The sequence below is a fragment of the Pocillopora verrucosa genome, chromosome 4 (assembly GCF_036669915.1).
Source record: "Pocillopora verrucosa isolate sample1 chromosome 4, ASM3666991v2, whole genome shotgun sequence".
Taxonomy (NCBI): Eukaryota; Metazoa; Cnidaria; class Anthozoa; order Scleractinia; family Pocilloporidae; genus Pocillopora; species Pocillopora verrucosa.
This window is the reverse complement of record NC_089315.1, coordinates 27584589-27601955: the sequence shown is the minus strand read 5'-3', so window position 1 is coordinate 27601955 and position 17367 is coordinate 27584589. Positions and strand designations below refer to the sequence as shown.

Here is a 17367-nt window from a genome sequence, read left to right as displayed (position 1 = left end):
CTAGAGAACCGTGGCCTGGAGTCAGTCTGTTACTCTTATACTTGACTTAATGGAAACTTTGGAAGTACCTAATATCATTCTCATTCAAAGAGACTTAGGTCCTGACATCGTGCTAAGTAAACTGTTCATTAGGCCAATGCTTAATCTATCATGTTTATTTCAGTTAGAAGTATGTGAAAATATCACAAAGTTTCTAAGACATTGTGGTATGGACACATTTTTGCTTTATAATGGTGTCTGCTTATGATAGCTTCTTCAGATACCTCAAGTGGGTTGAACTTCCTTCATTACGACCAACAGTCACTCTCCAAATTTCATTTCAGTTTGGAAACAGTGGACATAGAGTCACCTCAAATTGGACACGAGTGAAAACAATTTTATTTAGTCACAAAAACAACTGAGTTTGTAAGGTTACTTAATATTTTCAAAAAAAGGAGGAGATATTTACACAATAAAAATACAGAGACTCATTGCTCTAGTCACAACTTTTATAAGTTTCCTATAGTTAGACATAAGTATTTAATGTTCCTAGTGGGATGGAACTGCGCTGCAAACTTCCAGAATTGACACTTCTTCTTGAAGTCTTCTTTGGTGTGTAGGTTCTTTGGTGAGTTGTACTGAACTCTCTCTCCTCTGGAATTGGAGGTCTTATATGAGACTTCTTAAGCTGTAGACAAAGGAGGAATATAAGATGAATTAAAAGTTCAGGTCCTAACACATCAGCTTCCTCATATCCATTACTTTTTAAGAAGCAGGGATGGCACAGTGGTAAGGGCCCTCTCCTCTCACTGCCATGGCCCAGATTTGATTCCTGGACCTGGTGTCTCATGTGTGTTGAGTTTGTTTTTGGTTCACTGCCCTTGCTCGTGGGGATTGTGCTGGCTACTCCAGTTTTCCACCCTCCACTAAAACCAACATTTCAAATTCCAGTATGACCTGGAAACAGTGTGCAAGAAGAGCCTCCTTGTGGAATGCCCATTGCTAAATTTCCATTATTACTTTTTTGTGAATTAAGATTCTTGTGCTTACATTGTCAACTGCAAGGGGGTTGGGGATAAGTTTAGGGACTCCAGCACGAGATGGGAAATCACTCCAGCTTGTTGGCATGGTAACAGGTGCACCTTCTAAGAAAGGGAAACACAATAGAATAGAATTAAAACTGATACTTGCAGTGTTAGCTGTTTGCTGCTAAATATATTAAGGACATGTAAAAATTGAAAGTATGTGGGCTTGCAAATTACCTTTTAATTGGGAGCCTTTTAGCTGCTATTAAATAATTCCTAATAACAATGTCTTGAGAAATTTGGACAGTGTTACACTAGACAAATGTCTATTCATTGGGGCCTAGTTTTCAATGCTGGATTACACTATTCGGAGACTAAACTGCCACCCAGAAGTTATTTGTCTACATAACTTATGGCACTGGTGCAATAGTTGGTAGGCCACTGTCTCTGCTGCGTTAACAGACTCAAAGAAGTGATCAACATGTAGCTTCCCACTATAATATTATACATTATTTGTTTCCATATATTATACACCAAACAGGTAATGGGAGTACTCAAAGTTATCAAGTAAAAGTTGTTATCTTGATCTAACACTAAATTCTTGTAACTAACTAACAACAAAATGTCAATCAGCTAGAAGGGAGAATTAAAAATAAAATCTTGCAAGATAAAGGGTTAAGGCCGTGGCTGCTTATAAGTTGTGTTAATCTCACAGTATTCAGCAGCCTATCACAATATTTTATTAATTGGTCACATCCCTGAAGACAAACACTTACTGTAATAGTCAAGAGGAATGCTGCTACTTGTGGTCATTCCTGGATCAGCTTTCTTGTATGGAGCTGATACTGCAGTGAAGTCAGATTTCATTGAAGTTTCATAGAACTGTGCTCCTCTGGCAGCACCCAGATCCACATGAGATTCAGTTCTTAGATGAGAACCATCAACTATTTTATTTCTGAATCCAATGGTAGGTTTTCCATAGAAGATGTCATTGGTAGTTACACTGACTCGCTCATGGGCTCGTAGAGGATCTCTGTCTCCTTCAGGGAAGCTGCTTTTTCCCATGTCAAGGTTGGCAGACATGTTCCTGTCTGTAGCAAGTTGGATCACAAAGATAATTTTAATAAAATTGTGAAATACCAACTTGCATCATGGTTATTTTGTATCATTACTGATGACATTTTGTTAAGGGCAGAAGTTAGTTGGTGTTGTCTTATCCTTTCTGCAGGATAATGCTATGGGATTTTTCGTGTATGACTGTTATGAAATTTATTTAGCAGTTGTGAATAATCACAATAGGAATTTGTTGTTTCTGGTGGTTAGATAACCAGAGTTTTAAGAGACTCTACACTTGATGTGAGGCCATTAGGAATATTGTATTGCTACTCCCCTCCCCTTATGAATGGGATGCCAGTCCATAGCATGGCTACTTCTTGGTTTTCATAATATTACAGTGGTACCCATTGGTCTAAAAAAGCCCAGTAAAAAGTATCAAAGATGGCTAAGTTCACCTGTCATAATGCGCACAGGGTATGACTCAGCTGCTGTGGTCCCCAAGTGACCAGGAACACGCCTGTCACCCAATTGGAAGGTAGTTCTGCGCAGGTTATTGACAGCCTCTCCCCTGTCAAAAGCAGATAATTCTTTGATAGTGGGTCGTCTGAAAGATTCCTGTTGGGTTGAGGTGGAGTAGTTGCACTTTTCCTGATCACCTTGGGGAATACTTGATCCCCTATCCTACAATTAAAAATAAATAACTAAATAAATAACTGAGATGATGAGAATGGATTTTATACCCCTCTGCTTTGTTAAGGATGTTTCCTCAATAAAACACCATGAGCTTGAAGAAAGAGTTTACTGATGGGATTTGAGATTGAGTTTGACCAGCATCTAATTTTTTCTTACTGACAGTATCAATCCAGAATTAAACATTTAGAACTTGAGAAGAGAGGAATTGATTGCAGACAGACGCTCTGAATAGTTAAACAATTGCTCTTTGTCAGAAAGAAGAAGAGAGATTCTTCTCCATCCTAACAGTATTTTCCAAACAGAGAAGATCAAATGATAGAAAGGAATTTCACAGAGTTGATTAAAAACTCTTGAACAGATTGTTAATCCAGACCCACCAAAACTTTCCCTGGATCCACCACTGTGGCTATTTACTGTTACTCTTCTAATTAACTCACCCTCAAGGCAGGATTCAAAAGTTGCTGCTTTGGTAGATAACGACCAACAAATTCTGACTTGGTGGTTGTGGTAAATTGCCCCATGTGGTGAGTTCTTGCATCCCCAGTAATAGTGGGTGGTCCTTCGTTTCTGTCAATGGGTGCCAGTACATCTTTTTTACTGAGCTGTTTCCCTAGGAACTTACTACGGTAGTCTGAGTGTGGCCAAAGCTCCTTCTCTTTATCACCTAGATGAGGTTAGGTAGAGTTAGTAGGGTAATTTAGTAATATCAACTGAGTTGATAATGTAAATTGGTCATCATAAAGAGTTTCAAAGCTGTTGGTGAAACTCTTCCTTTCAAAGCTGTGAAACTCTTTACAGAGGCCAATTTATACTATCAAATCAGTTGTTAATACTAATTTACACTGTTATGCTCCCATGGAGATGCAGCAGCACCACAGTTTCTTTAGAAACTTACTCCATTCATTAAGCTGGAGTTAGGTCTACTCTTAAGCCTTAATGATTCAAATGAGAAGAGCTATCCTGGTTTCCCCAGCTTGAGCATTGAGCATTTCTTCTACCTCTAGACAGCATGTATGTCTGTCCCAGGTTTACCCTTACCCCCCCCCCCCCCCCCCCCCCCCCTTGTGCTGGCATTTTGCCACTACCTTTTTATATTCCTGGGTGAAGAAGAAAGGCACTGTGATCGTAAAATATCTAGCCCAAGTCATTAATCCTTTAACTCCCAAGATCTGATTGTGAATTCTCCCCTCTGGCTGCTAGACATTTCTGTAAATTAGTTATGAGAATTTGTTGTTAGATCTAGATAACAACTTCAACCCATTCCAATAAGTTGAGTATTCTCATTACCTGTTTGCTGGGTAATGTAAGGATATTATGGGGAGAAGTTAAATGTTCATCACCTCTGGGAGTTAAAGGGTTAACAAGCGTTATCCAAAACATTAGGATTAGGGGTTCGTATGGGAGGGAAAAGTGAACGTGATTAGAGATTGCTTTGAAAGTAAAGAATATGGAAATTCTTTATGGTTGAATCGAATCAAGGAAGTCTGGTTGAAATACCAGGATGGAAAGACCAGACCAAAGAGATTGAATATAAACTCAAAAGGATGTATATTAATTGTCCAGGAAGCAGAAACAACATACCTTGAGGAATGTAGCTACTCATCCAATCCTTTTTTCCTGTAGCAGCTGGATTCCTTGCTTCATCAAGAGGTCGAACTGGATAATACTCTTTGTGAGTTGTCTGGAATGACTTGAGCTGTCTGTCAGAGTCCATTTTGAAATTGGTTTTGGTCAACGTAGATGTAGAGTTGGCATAGTTTTGTTTCTCTGGATTTTTTCCAACGAAGTGTCCTCGCGTCATGGAACACTTATCATTGTAGCGGTCATCTTTGTGCATGATTGTTGCAGGAGATGGTGAAGGTATGCGCTCCCGCTTAGTCAAAGGGAGAGGAGGGTAGTCCTTTTTAAATGTACTCTTGTACACAAGTGGGTCCTTGCTAGGAGCCCAGCGATCTTCATGACTGATTGTAAAATGAGAAGCAACTAGGAATTCTGTACCTGTCTTCTGAGCGGGTATCTTGTTTATCAAATCTGTCATGTTCCTGAGATCGTAAAATGACAGATTTCACCTGCGGGTATAAATTAAATAAGTAAAACACTTAACCACACCAAAAGTAATTTATCGAGCTATTGACCTCGAGAAACCGATTTAAACAACGATAATGCTCGCTGCATACTTTTTACAAAGTAATTGGACTGGTTAGACAAAATTGAACAAACTGGTTCCGGCAGGCCAAGCTCTTATCTAAATCCGTAAGCAAATTTGAACATCATGCTTTTGTCGCTTCCCTGGCTCATGGATACTTTCTGACTGACTGTTAAGAGTTCTAGATGGAGTAAATAGATATATTTTTTTTCGTTGCATACTTGTTTTCAGCTGAGAGGATCATTACAGATCATATTTCTGGGACGTCGACCATAGAGTCTCTTGACTGTTTAACTCAGCTGCGCAAATGAACTCCATAACAAAACAAACATATGTCACTTTGCCGTTTTCTAAAATTAATCGATTTTACGTTAAACATAATCAGAACTTTAAGTTACCTGCTCAAAGCAAACAACAGCCCGATATCGCGGGAAAAAAAGTCGGTCTTTACACCTCGCGAATCAAACTCTCGACTCGAAGTCACGCAGTAATGTTCCTTTAACTCCTTCGATTTTTTCGTTGCTATGACAACATTGCAACTTCCGGTGACCTAACCTCGCTATCAAGAAACATTTGAGAACAATTACAGCTGACATAACTAGGGATAAAAATCAAATTTATATTAAATGGGATGCCGAAGGAAAAAAAGTAAAAGGATAGGGAAAGCTTGATGAAATATATTTTAGGAATGAGTGATACGGAAGGAAAAAATGTTGGGAAAAGGAATCTCCAAGAAAAAAAAATTAGGGGTGATCTACGAAGCTAAATAAGTCTAGTCTTTCTTCCTGTCATCACAGGACCCTGACAATCACGCTTTTGGAAATGACGTCATACGACTACTTTATCGACAAGATATCAAATGATATGGAGAAGATCAAGGTGATATGACGCTAAAAGTTCCCTTATGGTACCTTGGCCAAGGAAATAGTTGAAATAAATGATTCTTTTAAGGCGACTACTCTTGATGTCAACAGACACACACCTAATTCTTCATTTACCCAATTCCCAAATTCTAAACTCAACTCTGCAAATAATGGGCTCCTGGAAATTTCCCCACAATTGTAAGAGCTTAGCAATTTCTCTTGCATACTTATGTACAACATGGGCATTTTTGAAACTGAACAAAGTTACCACTTGAGAAAAAGGATTCTTTTAATGATTAAGTGTAAAAAGATCTTAAAACTTTCTTTAAAGGGTTTTTTTTTCATCAAGGAAATGAACATTTTCCTTTTGTTATACAAACTAAACGATCTCAACTTAGATTAACGCTTACGATAGAACACTAGGAAATTTCTTTACAATTAAAAAGAGAAATAATTGTCACAAAAAATGAGATTCCAGTGTGAAGGTAAGTTGCTTGGTTTGCCAACATTGCACACCTGGAATTAAGAATGAATCTAAAGAGCAAGGTCATATTATCATAGAAATGGAATTTTTTTAGTTGATGACTAACACTTGGTCTTGAAAATAAGCCATTTTATAGTTGTGTACTTAGCTGCCAATCCTTAAATTTAGAGTGAGGATGAAGGTGACCTTGTTTTGATAGAGACCAGTATCTAGTTAGCATAACAACAAGGCAATTTACATTTGATAGCAGCAAGATTTGTATCATAACAAGGTCACCCTTCGTCTCACTCCTGATAAAGGGCTTGGCAACCAAGCATGCAACTGTAAAATGGACTGTTGATGGAATGGAAATAATAAAAAAATATTACAACACCAGCAACAACAAAAACTCCATTGGCAAGTGATGAACAATATGCTGGTTAGATCTCAGTGATTATGTTTATCAAATCTTGTCCCCTTCCCTTGTTTGTGATCATCAACAATGTGGTGATAGATTCTGAAGCTGTTTAATGTTAAGCCATACAAATAGGATGCAAACTCTGTCGAGTTAGAGCTTACAACATACAAATAATGAAAAGGTGCCCATAGTGAAGAAATGTTTTTAAGTGAGCAACATTGGAAAGTCTCGTGTGTTTTATGAGTGCTATTGGCATTTCCAACAGCACATGAACCTGAAATGATCAACAATCCTCTTGAATAGATGTTAGCCAATATCATAATGATAACTTGGAAATAACAGTTTCCGAATGCTCTGACTTAGCAAAAGGCTCTATTTAAACCAGTAACAATTTGATTTGGAAAGCACTAGCTGTATATCGGACAAAATGGATGTAAATTGAGTTCAGTCCTAATTCAGCCCCCTGATAAAATAACACTGCCAAGACTTTAATTAAATTATAATTATTGCTTTTGAGATATTGGACAAGTAAAAGTGAGCCTGTTATTACTTCTCTCTCTCAAGTATCAAAGATCTCTGATCATAGAGATAGACAATAATTGCTAGATGCTTAAAATAATTGAAGTTCATTTAGCAGCCCAACAGACCACCAAGTAGCCCTATTAGAAAAAGCAAGAGTCACAGAAAGGAAAAGGCCCACTGAAAGATAGTCTAAAGCACAGAAGTTGGACGAGGAGATGGCAGATAAACTCAAAGATGTGGAATGCAACACCTTGCACTGCTCAACTTAGTCTGTCTCAATCCTGTACATGTACTGAAATTTCCAACAAAATAAATAGGAGTGCCACTAAAGTGTGACAGTGTATGTTCTCAGTTGAGATACTAAATGATTGTCTTAAATTTAATGTTTTATTTAAAGCAAGCCATAGGGACATAAGAAAATTGTCACATTAAAAAATAATCACTGATGAGATAGAAAAGAAATCATTGAAACAAACTTCATAAAAGTCCAAAATAAATGGTTGGATCATGTCCATAGTCATTGTTTAAGGTGATCGACAGTCCCAATTTATTGATGTGTTGTCCTTATCTTATCTTATCTTTTAGAGATCCACACAAAATTCTGCACTGTCTGCATGATCTGGTGACATTACTATCAAAAATCAACTGAAGAAGTCTCGGCAAAGACTTTTCCACACATGAACTGTCAATCACCTTAAATACTCATTGTTCCAAATAAGCTTAACTAGATTAAAATGTTTCACTATTTTAACTAGACATTCTTCTTCATTTTGTGCAATGTATCAAGCCTTCATGGAATAATAACAGACTCAGGATCTGATTCTATATTTAAGTCCATCTCATTTCATTATAAAATTGACCCAACTTTCTACAAAAGGTTCCAACATCTTTATCAATATACTACACAATTATTGGTTATGAGCCAAATGTTAAGGGAGGCAAATATCATTTCTGTCTTGCCACTGGCTGCTTCTTCTTCTTTCTCCTTTTGAAAAAGCAACAACACCTATAGAGACAAAAGGAAATGTCACAAGCAGCCCCCTTGCATTTCTTTCTTTAAACCTGTTCTAAATGCTATCTTCCATTTAATTACATTGGAGCAGACACATAGAAATGTTTGATTAAGTTTTTTCTGATAACTGACAACCTTGCAAGACTTTTCCTAAATTTCATACCATGCACAGACCATGATTGTAGCTCCAACCTTTAATCTCTGTAAATAGAGACCTCTATCAAAAAGGCACTTGCTTCCTGTCATAAGAGTGTTCCTCTGCAACAGCTCTTTGTCCAAGTTGATAATAGCTCTTCATTCACATTTTAAATAAATCAATCCTTAGAACCTTCACTTAACCAATGTTGAATTTGGTTTTTTGTTCACATTTGAGCTAGATTACCACTCAACACCTTTTCTTAGTTATGCTGCCAGTGGAGAAAGACAAGGACTTTTCACATTCCACAATAGGGATAATGGAGTACAGTATTGATCAAATACATTATAGTAAATGTTAGTACATACTTTGTTTCCTCAACAACTTCAACTTCGGGTTGCTGTTGTGCATGTATGGGGGTAACACCCTTCTCGTGTCGGCCATCATCAGGACCAAGGTCTCCATTCGTTGAACTGACCACCTGTACAGAGCCCCCTAATCTGTCTGCAGTTGGTGGCAGTAGTCCAGCAGACTTCAGGGCTTGTGAATTGTCAGCCCAGGCACCTTTTCTGTCTTGCGCAGACTAAGGAAATACCACATAATAACGTCAACAATCTCACACACAAAAAATTTTTCATTGAAGTTTCAAGATTTTTCTTATAGCAACCATTTTACAATTGAAGGTTGCCAAAAGGCAACTTAATTAAACATTGAGCTTGGAGCCCTGCACACAACAAAGTCAACCCTTTGAAAAACAAGGCCATAAGACAGACACTCTATCATACCTTGTTTGTTGCAGAAGTGGTTGTTCCTCTCTCATTTCCTTTCTGATATCCAGGTGGAAGCTGAGAATCTCTTTGATTGTGTTGATCTGAGTGGCTCAGAGAATTAATAGGGCTAGGCTGTGGAATGTCAAATTAAAAAATATTTAAGTTGCAGCAATCACTGAATCAGAACAAGCAACAAACTGAGACTTATCATAATACTGGTAAAAGTTGTGCATCTGGTGATCATTACTAAAAGATGGCCACTGTGGAAATTCAAAGTCCATAGGTTAAAATAAATTACATTTAGAACGTTTTATAGTTGTGCTCTTACAATTTGCTTGTGTGTCCAATCAAACTCTCCATCGTCAACATAGCCTTTTCTCTCAAATAAGTCCTTGAACAATTTTCTTAAATACTCATAGTCTGGAGTTTCAAAGAAATCAAGTCTACGAACATAGCGCAGGTATGTGGCAAGCTCATCTGTGTTTGAAAGAAAAACAGTTTGAAATTAATGTTAAATGCCACCCAAACACTATCAGGCAGTCAGAATTATGAATCTTTTAAAAAGGAAAAACAACACAATATTTTTACAGCTGAAACCTGTTAAGAAAAAATAGAAAAAAGTGTTGTGCAGACGTAAACATCTAGGAGACAAGTATTCATAAGGAGTAGTCAAAGTTGTATTGAAGGTACAGAAAAGTAACTGTGGCCACATTCAGTACCTTGCAGGTTACTGAAAATCTATGATTTAGAAGGAATACAACAATGATGCTTCTAACAATTCCAATATTTTGTGCCCAAAGCTTTAAATGGGTTGCACAATATCTACCTGGGTGATTCTCACATAGGACTTCAATGGGTGTTGCACGTTTTGTGTCACCAATCTTTTGATATCTCTCTTTCAAGGTGTCTGCCTGTAAACAAAATTATGAGTCATTAGCCCTTTAAGTCCCAAGATCTCATTAGTGATTCTCCTTACTGTCTGCCAAACTATTCTCATAATGTTAGTTTGGAGAATTTGGCATCAGATCAATTAGTAATCCTATAATTGATGTATTTCTTTATTCTCATTGCTTGTCTGCATGATATTGTGTAGATATAGTAAAAAGAAATTCTATTATGGTCACTCACAGAAGATAAAGGGTTAGTAAGAGCAATTTTCTTCTATTAAGCAATATGACAAAGAAACTGTAGACATAATAAAAAAGAATTTCACAAAACATATGAGACCTCAAATTATGGTCAAAAGTTGAGTAACAAGTACAATTCAGAGTTAACTTACTTTGAGTCCTTGCCATGGCAGGCTACCTCTAAGGAAGTACATGAACATATGCCCCAGCGCTTCTAAGTCGTCTCTCCTACTTTGCTCTGAAAACAAGTTATGCAAGAAATATATAACTGTAAATTTAACATATCTTCTTGATAATACTTTCTCTTCTACTTTGCTCTGAAGATATGGTACACAATCAAATGATTGCTACAAACATAATTCATCCTCCTGTACAATTAAAAAAAAAAGACTTTGGAAAGTAAAAATGATATTTTTTGGCCTATCAAAATTATTGTGCCATCTACCAGTTTCTATATTACAATTTAATTTTGTAGCCAACATTGAATACTCAACACCTGCTACTAACAGTAATAGATAAAGAAGACAGAAGCCATATCCAATATATATATATATATTTTTTTCTGGATACAACAAGAATTTTATCCCTAGACATAAAATCTTAGATCTTTTAGATAGCATGGAGTATACTTCTCCACTCTGGAAATTAATCCTTGATGTTGAAAACATTTCTACACAATGATTAAAAAACTTGAAAATAAACACCCACTCACTGGAAACATTAATTTAACATGTCCAAATTTTGGCATTGATCCATATCACTTCAAGAGCCATAATTATTGTCTATGCGACAAACTAACTCTTTCCACAAACTCTGACCACAATAAGATTCAAAATCATAGAGTACCTTTCCCTAAATGTGTGTTAATACTCATGTATCTTGCTGTCCCTGTTAGACTTTTGTGTTCTCGATAGGGTATATGCTTCTTAGTCTCTGGATCAATATACTCCTTTGCAAGACCAAAGTCTATAATGTGAATTGTTTTCTCTTTGCCTGAGGATTTCCGGCCAATAAGGAAATTTTCTGGTTTAATGTCCCTGTAGATCATATTCTTAGAATGAACACATTCAAGTCTTGAAATCTGTAAAATAAAAGGAGTGAAATGGATTATAGTACATGTTTACTGTTCAAAACACTCTAGCTTTCATCATGTGAGCCCAAATAACTATTGACTCTTTCAAGTACACACAATTGCCATGTAAAACTCAGAGAGATTCCCAAAGAGATTTGCAATCACAAATCCAAGATAACTTGGGGTTTAAAAAGATGGAAAAAAAATGAACAAACAAACAAACAAACAGAACAGTGGCACATTACCAAGAACTAACTTAACAGTTCAAACTACACAAAATAGCTGACACTGTATGTTATACTTTTCTAACTCAAATTAACTTATTTATGACAAAATTTAATAATATCCCAGAAATAAAATAAATATGATTTCAGTTTACACTGCAAGCATCTTTCTTGAAGCTTTCAAGGTAAATAAAAGAAAGTTTGAATCAACAAAACAGTTCCTCCATCTCATTGTCTTCCAAAAGGAGATTTTCCCAATCAGCTAAGATTTTATTTTGTTAGGGCACTTGCTCTGTAAGCAAACCCTTAGTTGGCCTACAGTCATAATAATAATACAGGTCCATCTAGCCCTAATTTCCCATTCATTTCCCAGACAGTTCTCTTTTCAGCCCTACAAAAACCCTTTTAAAAATGTCACTTACCAGCTGAATAGCAATCATTAGCACTGTCTTCAAGCTAAACTGTCTATTACAGAGGTCAAACAAATCCTCTAAACTTGGTCCCAAAAGTTCCATGACTAATGCATTGTACTTTCCACAGGGTCCAAAGTAATGCACTTGAGGTACTCCCTCTGCAAAGTGTCAAAATGAACTTCAGTTTGAAACTTTTCAATTTTTTTCTTCTTGAAGTGATTATCACTTCATAGTTTCATTATAATGTATTCACTTCATCGTTAAACAGTATATACTCTGATTACATAGGACCCCTCAACTATGTTTTCAAAGATTCAAAAGAATCAGTTGCATCTGCCTCAAAAAGTGAAAAAAGACAAGATTCAGCCGAGGTTTTCAACTACAAAAGCAGAGAGCATCAGGTGTTAAGTTTTACAATCTATCAGTACTGCTTTCTCACCTACATGAGTTGCTGACAGAAAAAGGCAAGCAAAACCCTTCTAAGCAAACAGAAAGCGGACATACATGTATCATGGAGTTGTCTATGATATCAATACACTATGCATCTTAAATAATCATAAAACTCTCACACATGCATAGAATCCCAAAGTAACAAATATACAATACAAAATGTATACCTTGTGTTACATATCACAGAAATAACACCATAGAGTTTGCTAATGTAATAAATTGGAGGTGTTGTCCACTTAATAAAAAATATGTATTTTGTAGTCTAAACAACCATGATACCCAGATGCATTAAAGCCCAAAATGTCAGACAAAGTATGCATTCTTTACAAACACATTATTGACGAAATAACATGAAGTCAACTCCTATGCAGAACAATTTGCACAAGATCTCTTGTAACCTTTTTGTTTCAAAACTTGTCTCCCGCACTAATCCTTTATAAAACTTTTGTGTAAAAGGTTGTATTACATGGTTACATGTATACTATTTCACATGAAAGAAATCATAGTCTCTGTGATAGAAAAATATGGCCTAACACTCCAATTCTCAGGAAGAAACACAAGCTTTAAACAGCTGTATCAACTTCACAGTTTCTCCACCTTAAATAAGTAAATTGTATAATCTTTCCAAATACATAAGTTGCAATTTCTTTGTTGCACAATAGTGCAGAAAAACTGACTACAGCTAACAAGTTATTTGATGGAAAGTATTGATAAGCAGAAACATGATATGAAAAATAGTAGTGAACTTTGATGGTGTCAGCTGAATAAAATCCCCTGTGCACTATTAGATACCTCAACAAAATGACCCTGACCCAACTCCATTGCATTATCTATTAACAATAAGCTATTACATGAAGAACAGAATCAAGGTTTAGGCAAGAGATTTGGCACTATTTCAAACTTGCAATTCACAATTTGTGATCTAGCATCCATGTTTATCTTCAACCGTTCAACCCCTGAGAGTGACTAGTATCTAATATCTCTTTACAATATCACCCCTGAATCACACATCAAGGTCATGAGAATAAAGGAAATGATCAATAAATGGTAAAGCTCTTGATTATCAAACAAATTCTCCTTGTCACCACCTTAGGGAATATATAGAGCACAGTATGGAGATTATGCATACTGATGTTAGGGTGTAAAGGGTTAAGAACCAATTAATCTTTTCAATCCAAACCTGCCAAATTGCCATCATCCTTAATCATTACTTCATAGGTGTATTTTTACATTTTTACAAATTGCCATCATTCTTAATCATTACATCATAGGTGTATTTTTACCTAATTTCAACATTTGCTACTTGTATCACAACACCACATGATGGTCATTTTAATGATATTACTGTTAAGCAGAAAACTTTGGGACACATTTCATCTAAATAAGTTATTATAGTCAAATTGGCTACACTCCACTTAGTATGAAGGAAATAAGTGATGAGGATAAAAGTATTACTAGCACCTAAGTAAATTTGCAATGAATCAAGTAGAATGTTTCATATATGCTTGAGGTAGCACGATCTTCTCTACCATTTAAAAAGTAACCCAAGTTGATGTACTCCAAAAGACAAACAGTACCAGGTACTTTATCAAGAACTAAGATAAAAATCATCCATAGGACTGAGTTTAAAATTCATAACTAGATTCACCAGAAAAAGCCTTCTGAATAAAACAGCAAAGCTTGCCCACTCACTGCTCTTTAACATAACCCTTACTTACAGCTGCAATACATCACTTGGAAATTTGTTTGGCAGACTGGCATTTCCACACAGCCACCAATACAATTCCCACAAGTTAGAAAAGAATAATAATAAATTAAAACAACAACAATAGAAACAAAAAATTTTCATTTCCTTGTGTCAGACAAATGTTTGTCTTACACACATTAACACAAAGATGAAGATGAAGTGAAGTTATTGAGAATTTTGCATCAAGCCAATTCTAATAATTTTTGTATATGCATAAAGAGAAAACACAGCTGCCATCCAGCATTCCACTCTTTCAACTATTACACCTACAAGCGGGGTTACATTTTAACAGTAATTTTCTTTGTTCCATCTGCTTTGGAGATGATTGAGAAAGTCCAAAATAATCTCACATTTGATCTTGATATATTGTGAAGATGCCTTCTTTATAGCACCAATTTGACCACAGATTGCTGTTCATTTTTCAGAAATTTTGATACAAGCCTCACAGGAGTATTATAACACCCTTCTAAACTGAAACTTGAAATTTCGAACATACTGCTTGTGGTGAAAGCAAACTATTTGAACACCCTTTGGGTTTGGTCAAAGTGTCTGATCCTGCCTTCTTTTTGTTGTTTACTACAAGAACAGCTCAACAGATATAACATTATTTGCTGATTTTCAAACGCAGAGAGAAATTTTTTTAAAGTTATTGCTGCTATAAGGTTGCTGGCTGTTATTAGATATTAAGTTAAAAGACTTGCTCTAATTGTGAAGGAAATAAATATTCAAAATTGGTGAACGAAAAAACATAAAAATAAAAAATATCCTTTTTCAACTAATTTCCACAGTGTCACGTTTAAAGGAAAGAAGGTTGCATCATTAAATTGTGTCAGAACTGCATAAAGAAAGGAAAAATTGGAAAATTCAATAAATTTATGTCACCCCCAACACAGTAAAGAATTTAAAGCCATAAGAGCTACGATCACAAACTTATCGTCACAAAGACCATGTTATTTACACACCATTTTATCAAACACATCTCAAATGAAAACGACCAATGAAAGGTCAACTTTCGAGAAAGCCAAAAAATTAGAATACCCAGAGTCACATAATTGTCAAATTATTAATGACAATATTGTCCTCGATGATTAAAAAATTTTTCAAAATAAATCAACGTTTTGCCCATCTAAATTCTCAAAAATGCCAGATCCGAATAGGCAATACCGCAATTTGTTTGTTCTGAACTCCATATCTCAAATTGAAGTTATGACGATGAATTCAAACGTATTTTGCCCGCACTTGCTTCCAAACAGCCTTGAACGATTAACATGCAAAAGGAGTATTTAAATGTGCTTTTCTTGAATGAGCGAGATTTCATTATCGCGGTTGGGTACTGCGTTACAATCCACATGATTGATGAGAAATTCTTTTTATTTCTAATACACAAAGGATGAAGTAACGTAGCTAAAATCGGACTGAAATGTTATTCCTACGAATTCACGCCGTTTCAGGAAAGAAAATAGATGACGACCTTGATCAAATTGGGAGCTTTTTCTCTCGTTTATTCGTCCCTTATTTCAGAAACTAAATTTACATGGATTAAGAATATTTTGAAAACTTTTACAATACAGTAATCCCCTTGGAGAGACAGATTTCGGGTAACCAACGGGTCATGTAACAGTTTGGAATATGATAATAAACTCAATGCAAGATTCACTCGAAAAGTGGAGAAAATAAAAACTGAAAGAGTTGTGATGTAAAGAAGAAATAGTTAAAAAGGGGAAAAGTGAACGTGGCCTACTGTTTACTGCTTGGATGTCTCTTATGATCAACGGCCCATCCAAGATAAATACAATGGATCACTCTATATATTTGGCACTTCCTGCAAAGCCGCAATCAACTTTAACGCATCGAGGCTAAAAGCTTTCTACCATTTTCACTGACTACTCAAAGTGAACTTACCAGCATTTCCGAGTACTTTATAAAATCGGTATTCCAGATGAAGTTGTGGTGCTCTAGATTTCATAGGCTCCTACGAAAGAAAAATATTTCGACATTTACCAACAGCTATAGGTAATATATCCTGTAATTCGTCAAGATATCTTCGCACCAAGCAAAATAAGTGAAGTCAGTCGCGACTTACCAGTTTGATGGCGACATGCTCATTGTTGTATAGATTTTTCCCTAGTCAACAGAGAGTCAATAAGTGAGTAATCTTATTGTTTTTATGATAAGACAAGGAGCTAGTAAACCGTTGAAAAGGCATAGTTTATACAAAACAAATCGTCTAAAACATGGTTGCCCACTAAGGTTCGTACCAAGTCGGAGTTCACCGAAGTTTCCACATCCAATCTTCTTGCCCACACGAAAATTCGGTCCCACCATCATCACACCTGAACCAGACCCAGAACTATTCCTTGGCGAGTGTAAGCTTGCTCTGGAAGGCCGAGAAGCTTTTCTATCCCGTTCGCGGTCGCTCTCCCTTTCTCGTTTGGACTGCATATCGACGACCGCCGTGATATCCCGAGTCTAGGTTGCCGCCGGTGAGATGTCTAAATTCTCTTTCCCGTTTGACTGGAAAGCCATAAATGATAACTCATTCTGTTCTTAACACATCCCCGAGTACTACATTTCAAAACTACTACCTCCAAACTGTCAAAGAGGCGAATAACTGACGATTTCCTTGGCTTTACAGAACCCTTCAAACTCACTTCTGTTAAATGGAGAAAGTTGTTGAACACGCAAGATCAACGAGCATGCATTGCGAGCCGCGAACCCATGTCGCCTGACCTTCGGGTGGGTGTTGTCCCTTAGCAACCTTTGTTCTTTTATTCCGAAAGCTAAACAAAACGGACAACGTTGTTCATTTGTACCTTTACCTAAGGTTTTTAAAAAAAATGCTTGAGCAAGAAAACTCGATGCGTTCTTCGTCAACACGTTTTGAAATAATTTTTTTCATGAAGACTGTACAAATAATACCTTAAAATCTAGCGCTATTATGCTTGTTTAGATCTGTATATTTTGCAATGACACGTTAAATCAAATACTAAATCTCAGCGGTATTCAGAGAGAGACAAAGAAAACCACTTACGCTAAGCTGGCTTAAGCTATTAGAACTAAACAAGAAACAATTTGATTTGAATACCGCGATAGAGGAATTCCACAAATTTTGATCATCAATCAGTTAGGAGAACAAAAAATTAAAGGTGTGTTGAGTGTGTTTATTCATGACTCTTTTTATGATATCATTTACGTTATTGATATTAGCTCGTAAAAGAATAAGAGAATAGTACTGTTAACATTATTCATTG

The 17367-nt window shown here is 36.2% G+C and overlaps 2 protein-coding genes across 3 annotated transcripts; both read right to left on the bottom strand.

Annotated features, from left to right (window-relative positions):
• Positions 1-153: 153 nt before the first annotated feature.
• Positions 154-5411, bottom strand: LOC131774886 (uncharacterized). Of its 2 annotated transcripts, none has more exons than XM_059090977.2 (7): positions 5298-5411; positions 4335-4822; positions 3191-3417; positions 2516-2741; positions 1781-2095; positions 1030-1124; positions 154-667 (listed from the first exon to the last, which is right to left on the bottom strand). In XM_059090977.2, the coding sequence occupies exons 2-7, from the start codon at positions 4789-4791 to the stop codon at positions 506-508; spliced, it is 1482 nt and encodes a 493-aa protein (XP_058946960.2). In that variant the 5' UTR covers positions 4792-4822; positions 5298-5411; the 3' UTR covers positions 154-505. The 2 variants fall into 2 exon arrangements, with proteins under 2 accessions (XP_058946960.2, XP_058946961.2); XM_059090978.2 differs by having other exon boundaries at positions 1030-1121.
• Positions 5412-6733: 1322 nt separating this feature from the next.
• LOC131774863 (casein kinase I) lies at positions 6734-16789 on the bottom strand. The gene is made up of 11 exons (XM_059090946.2): positions 16375-16789; positions 16200-16240; positions 16019-16088; positions 11929-12077; positions 11057-11291; positions 10363-10448; positions 9910-9994; positions 9412-9560; positions 9099-9215; positions 8682-8896; positions 6734-8171 (listed from the first exon to the last, which is right to left on the bottom strand). The coding sequence occupies exons 1-11, from the start codon at positions 16556-16558 to the stop codon at positions 8111-8113; spliced, it is 1392 nt and encodes a 463-aa protein (XP_058946929.1). The 5' UTR covers positions 16559-16789; the 3' UTR covers positions 6734-8110.
• Between the last annotated feature and the right edge of the window lie 578 nt (positions 16790-17367).

Bases quoted from the DNA above. Each gene is read 5' to 3' on its own strand.
- LOC131774886 (XM_059090977.2), bottom strand. From the start codon at position 4,791: ATGACAGATTTGATAAACAAGATACCCGCTCAGAAGACAGGTACAGAA. The intron at 2,742-3,190 runs GTGAGTTAATTA...TTTTAATTGTAG, and splicing joins TTTTGAATCCTGCCTTGAGG to GATAGGGGATCAAGTATTCC. The intron at 2,096-2,515 runs GTGAACTTAGCC...AACTTGCTACAG, and splicing joins CCCTGTGCGCATTATGACAG to ACAGGAACATGTCTGCCAAC.
- LOC131774863 (XM_059090946.2), bottom strand. From the start codon at position 16,558: ATGCAGTCCAAACGAGAAAGGGAGAGCGACCGCGAACGGGATAGAAAA. The intron at 10,449-11,056 runs GTACTCTATGAT...ACTTGTTTTCAG, and splicing joins TAACACACATTTAGGGAAAG to AGCAAAGTAGGAGAGACGAC. The intron at 9,216-9,411 runs GTAAGAGCACAA...GACATTCCACAG, and splicing joins ATTGGACACACAAGCAAATT to CCTAGCCCTATTAATTCTCT.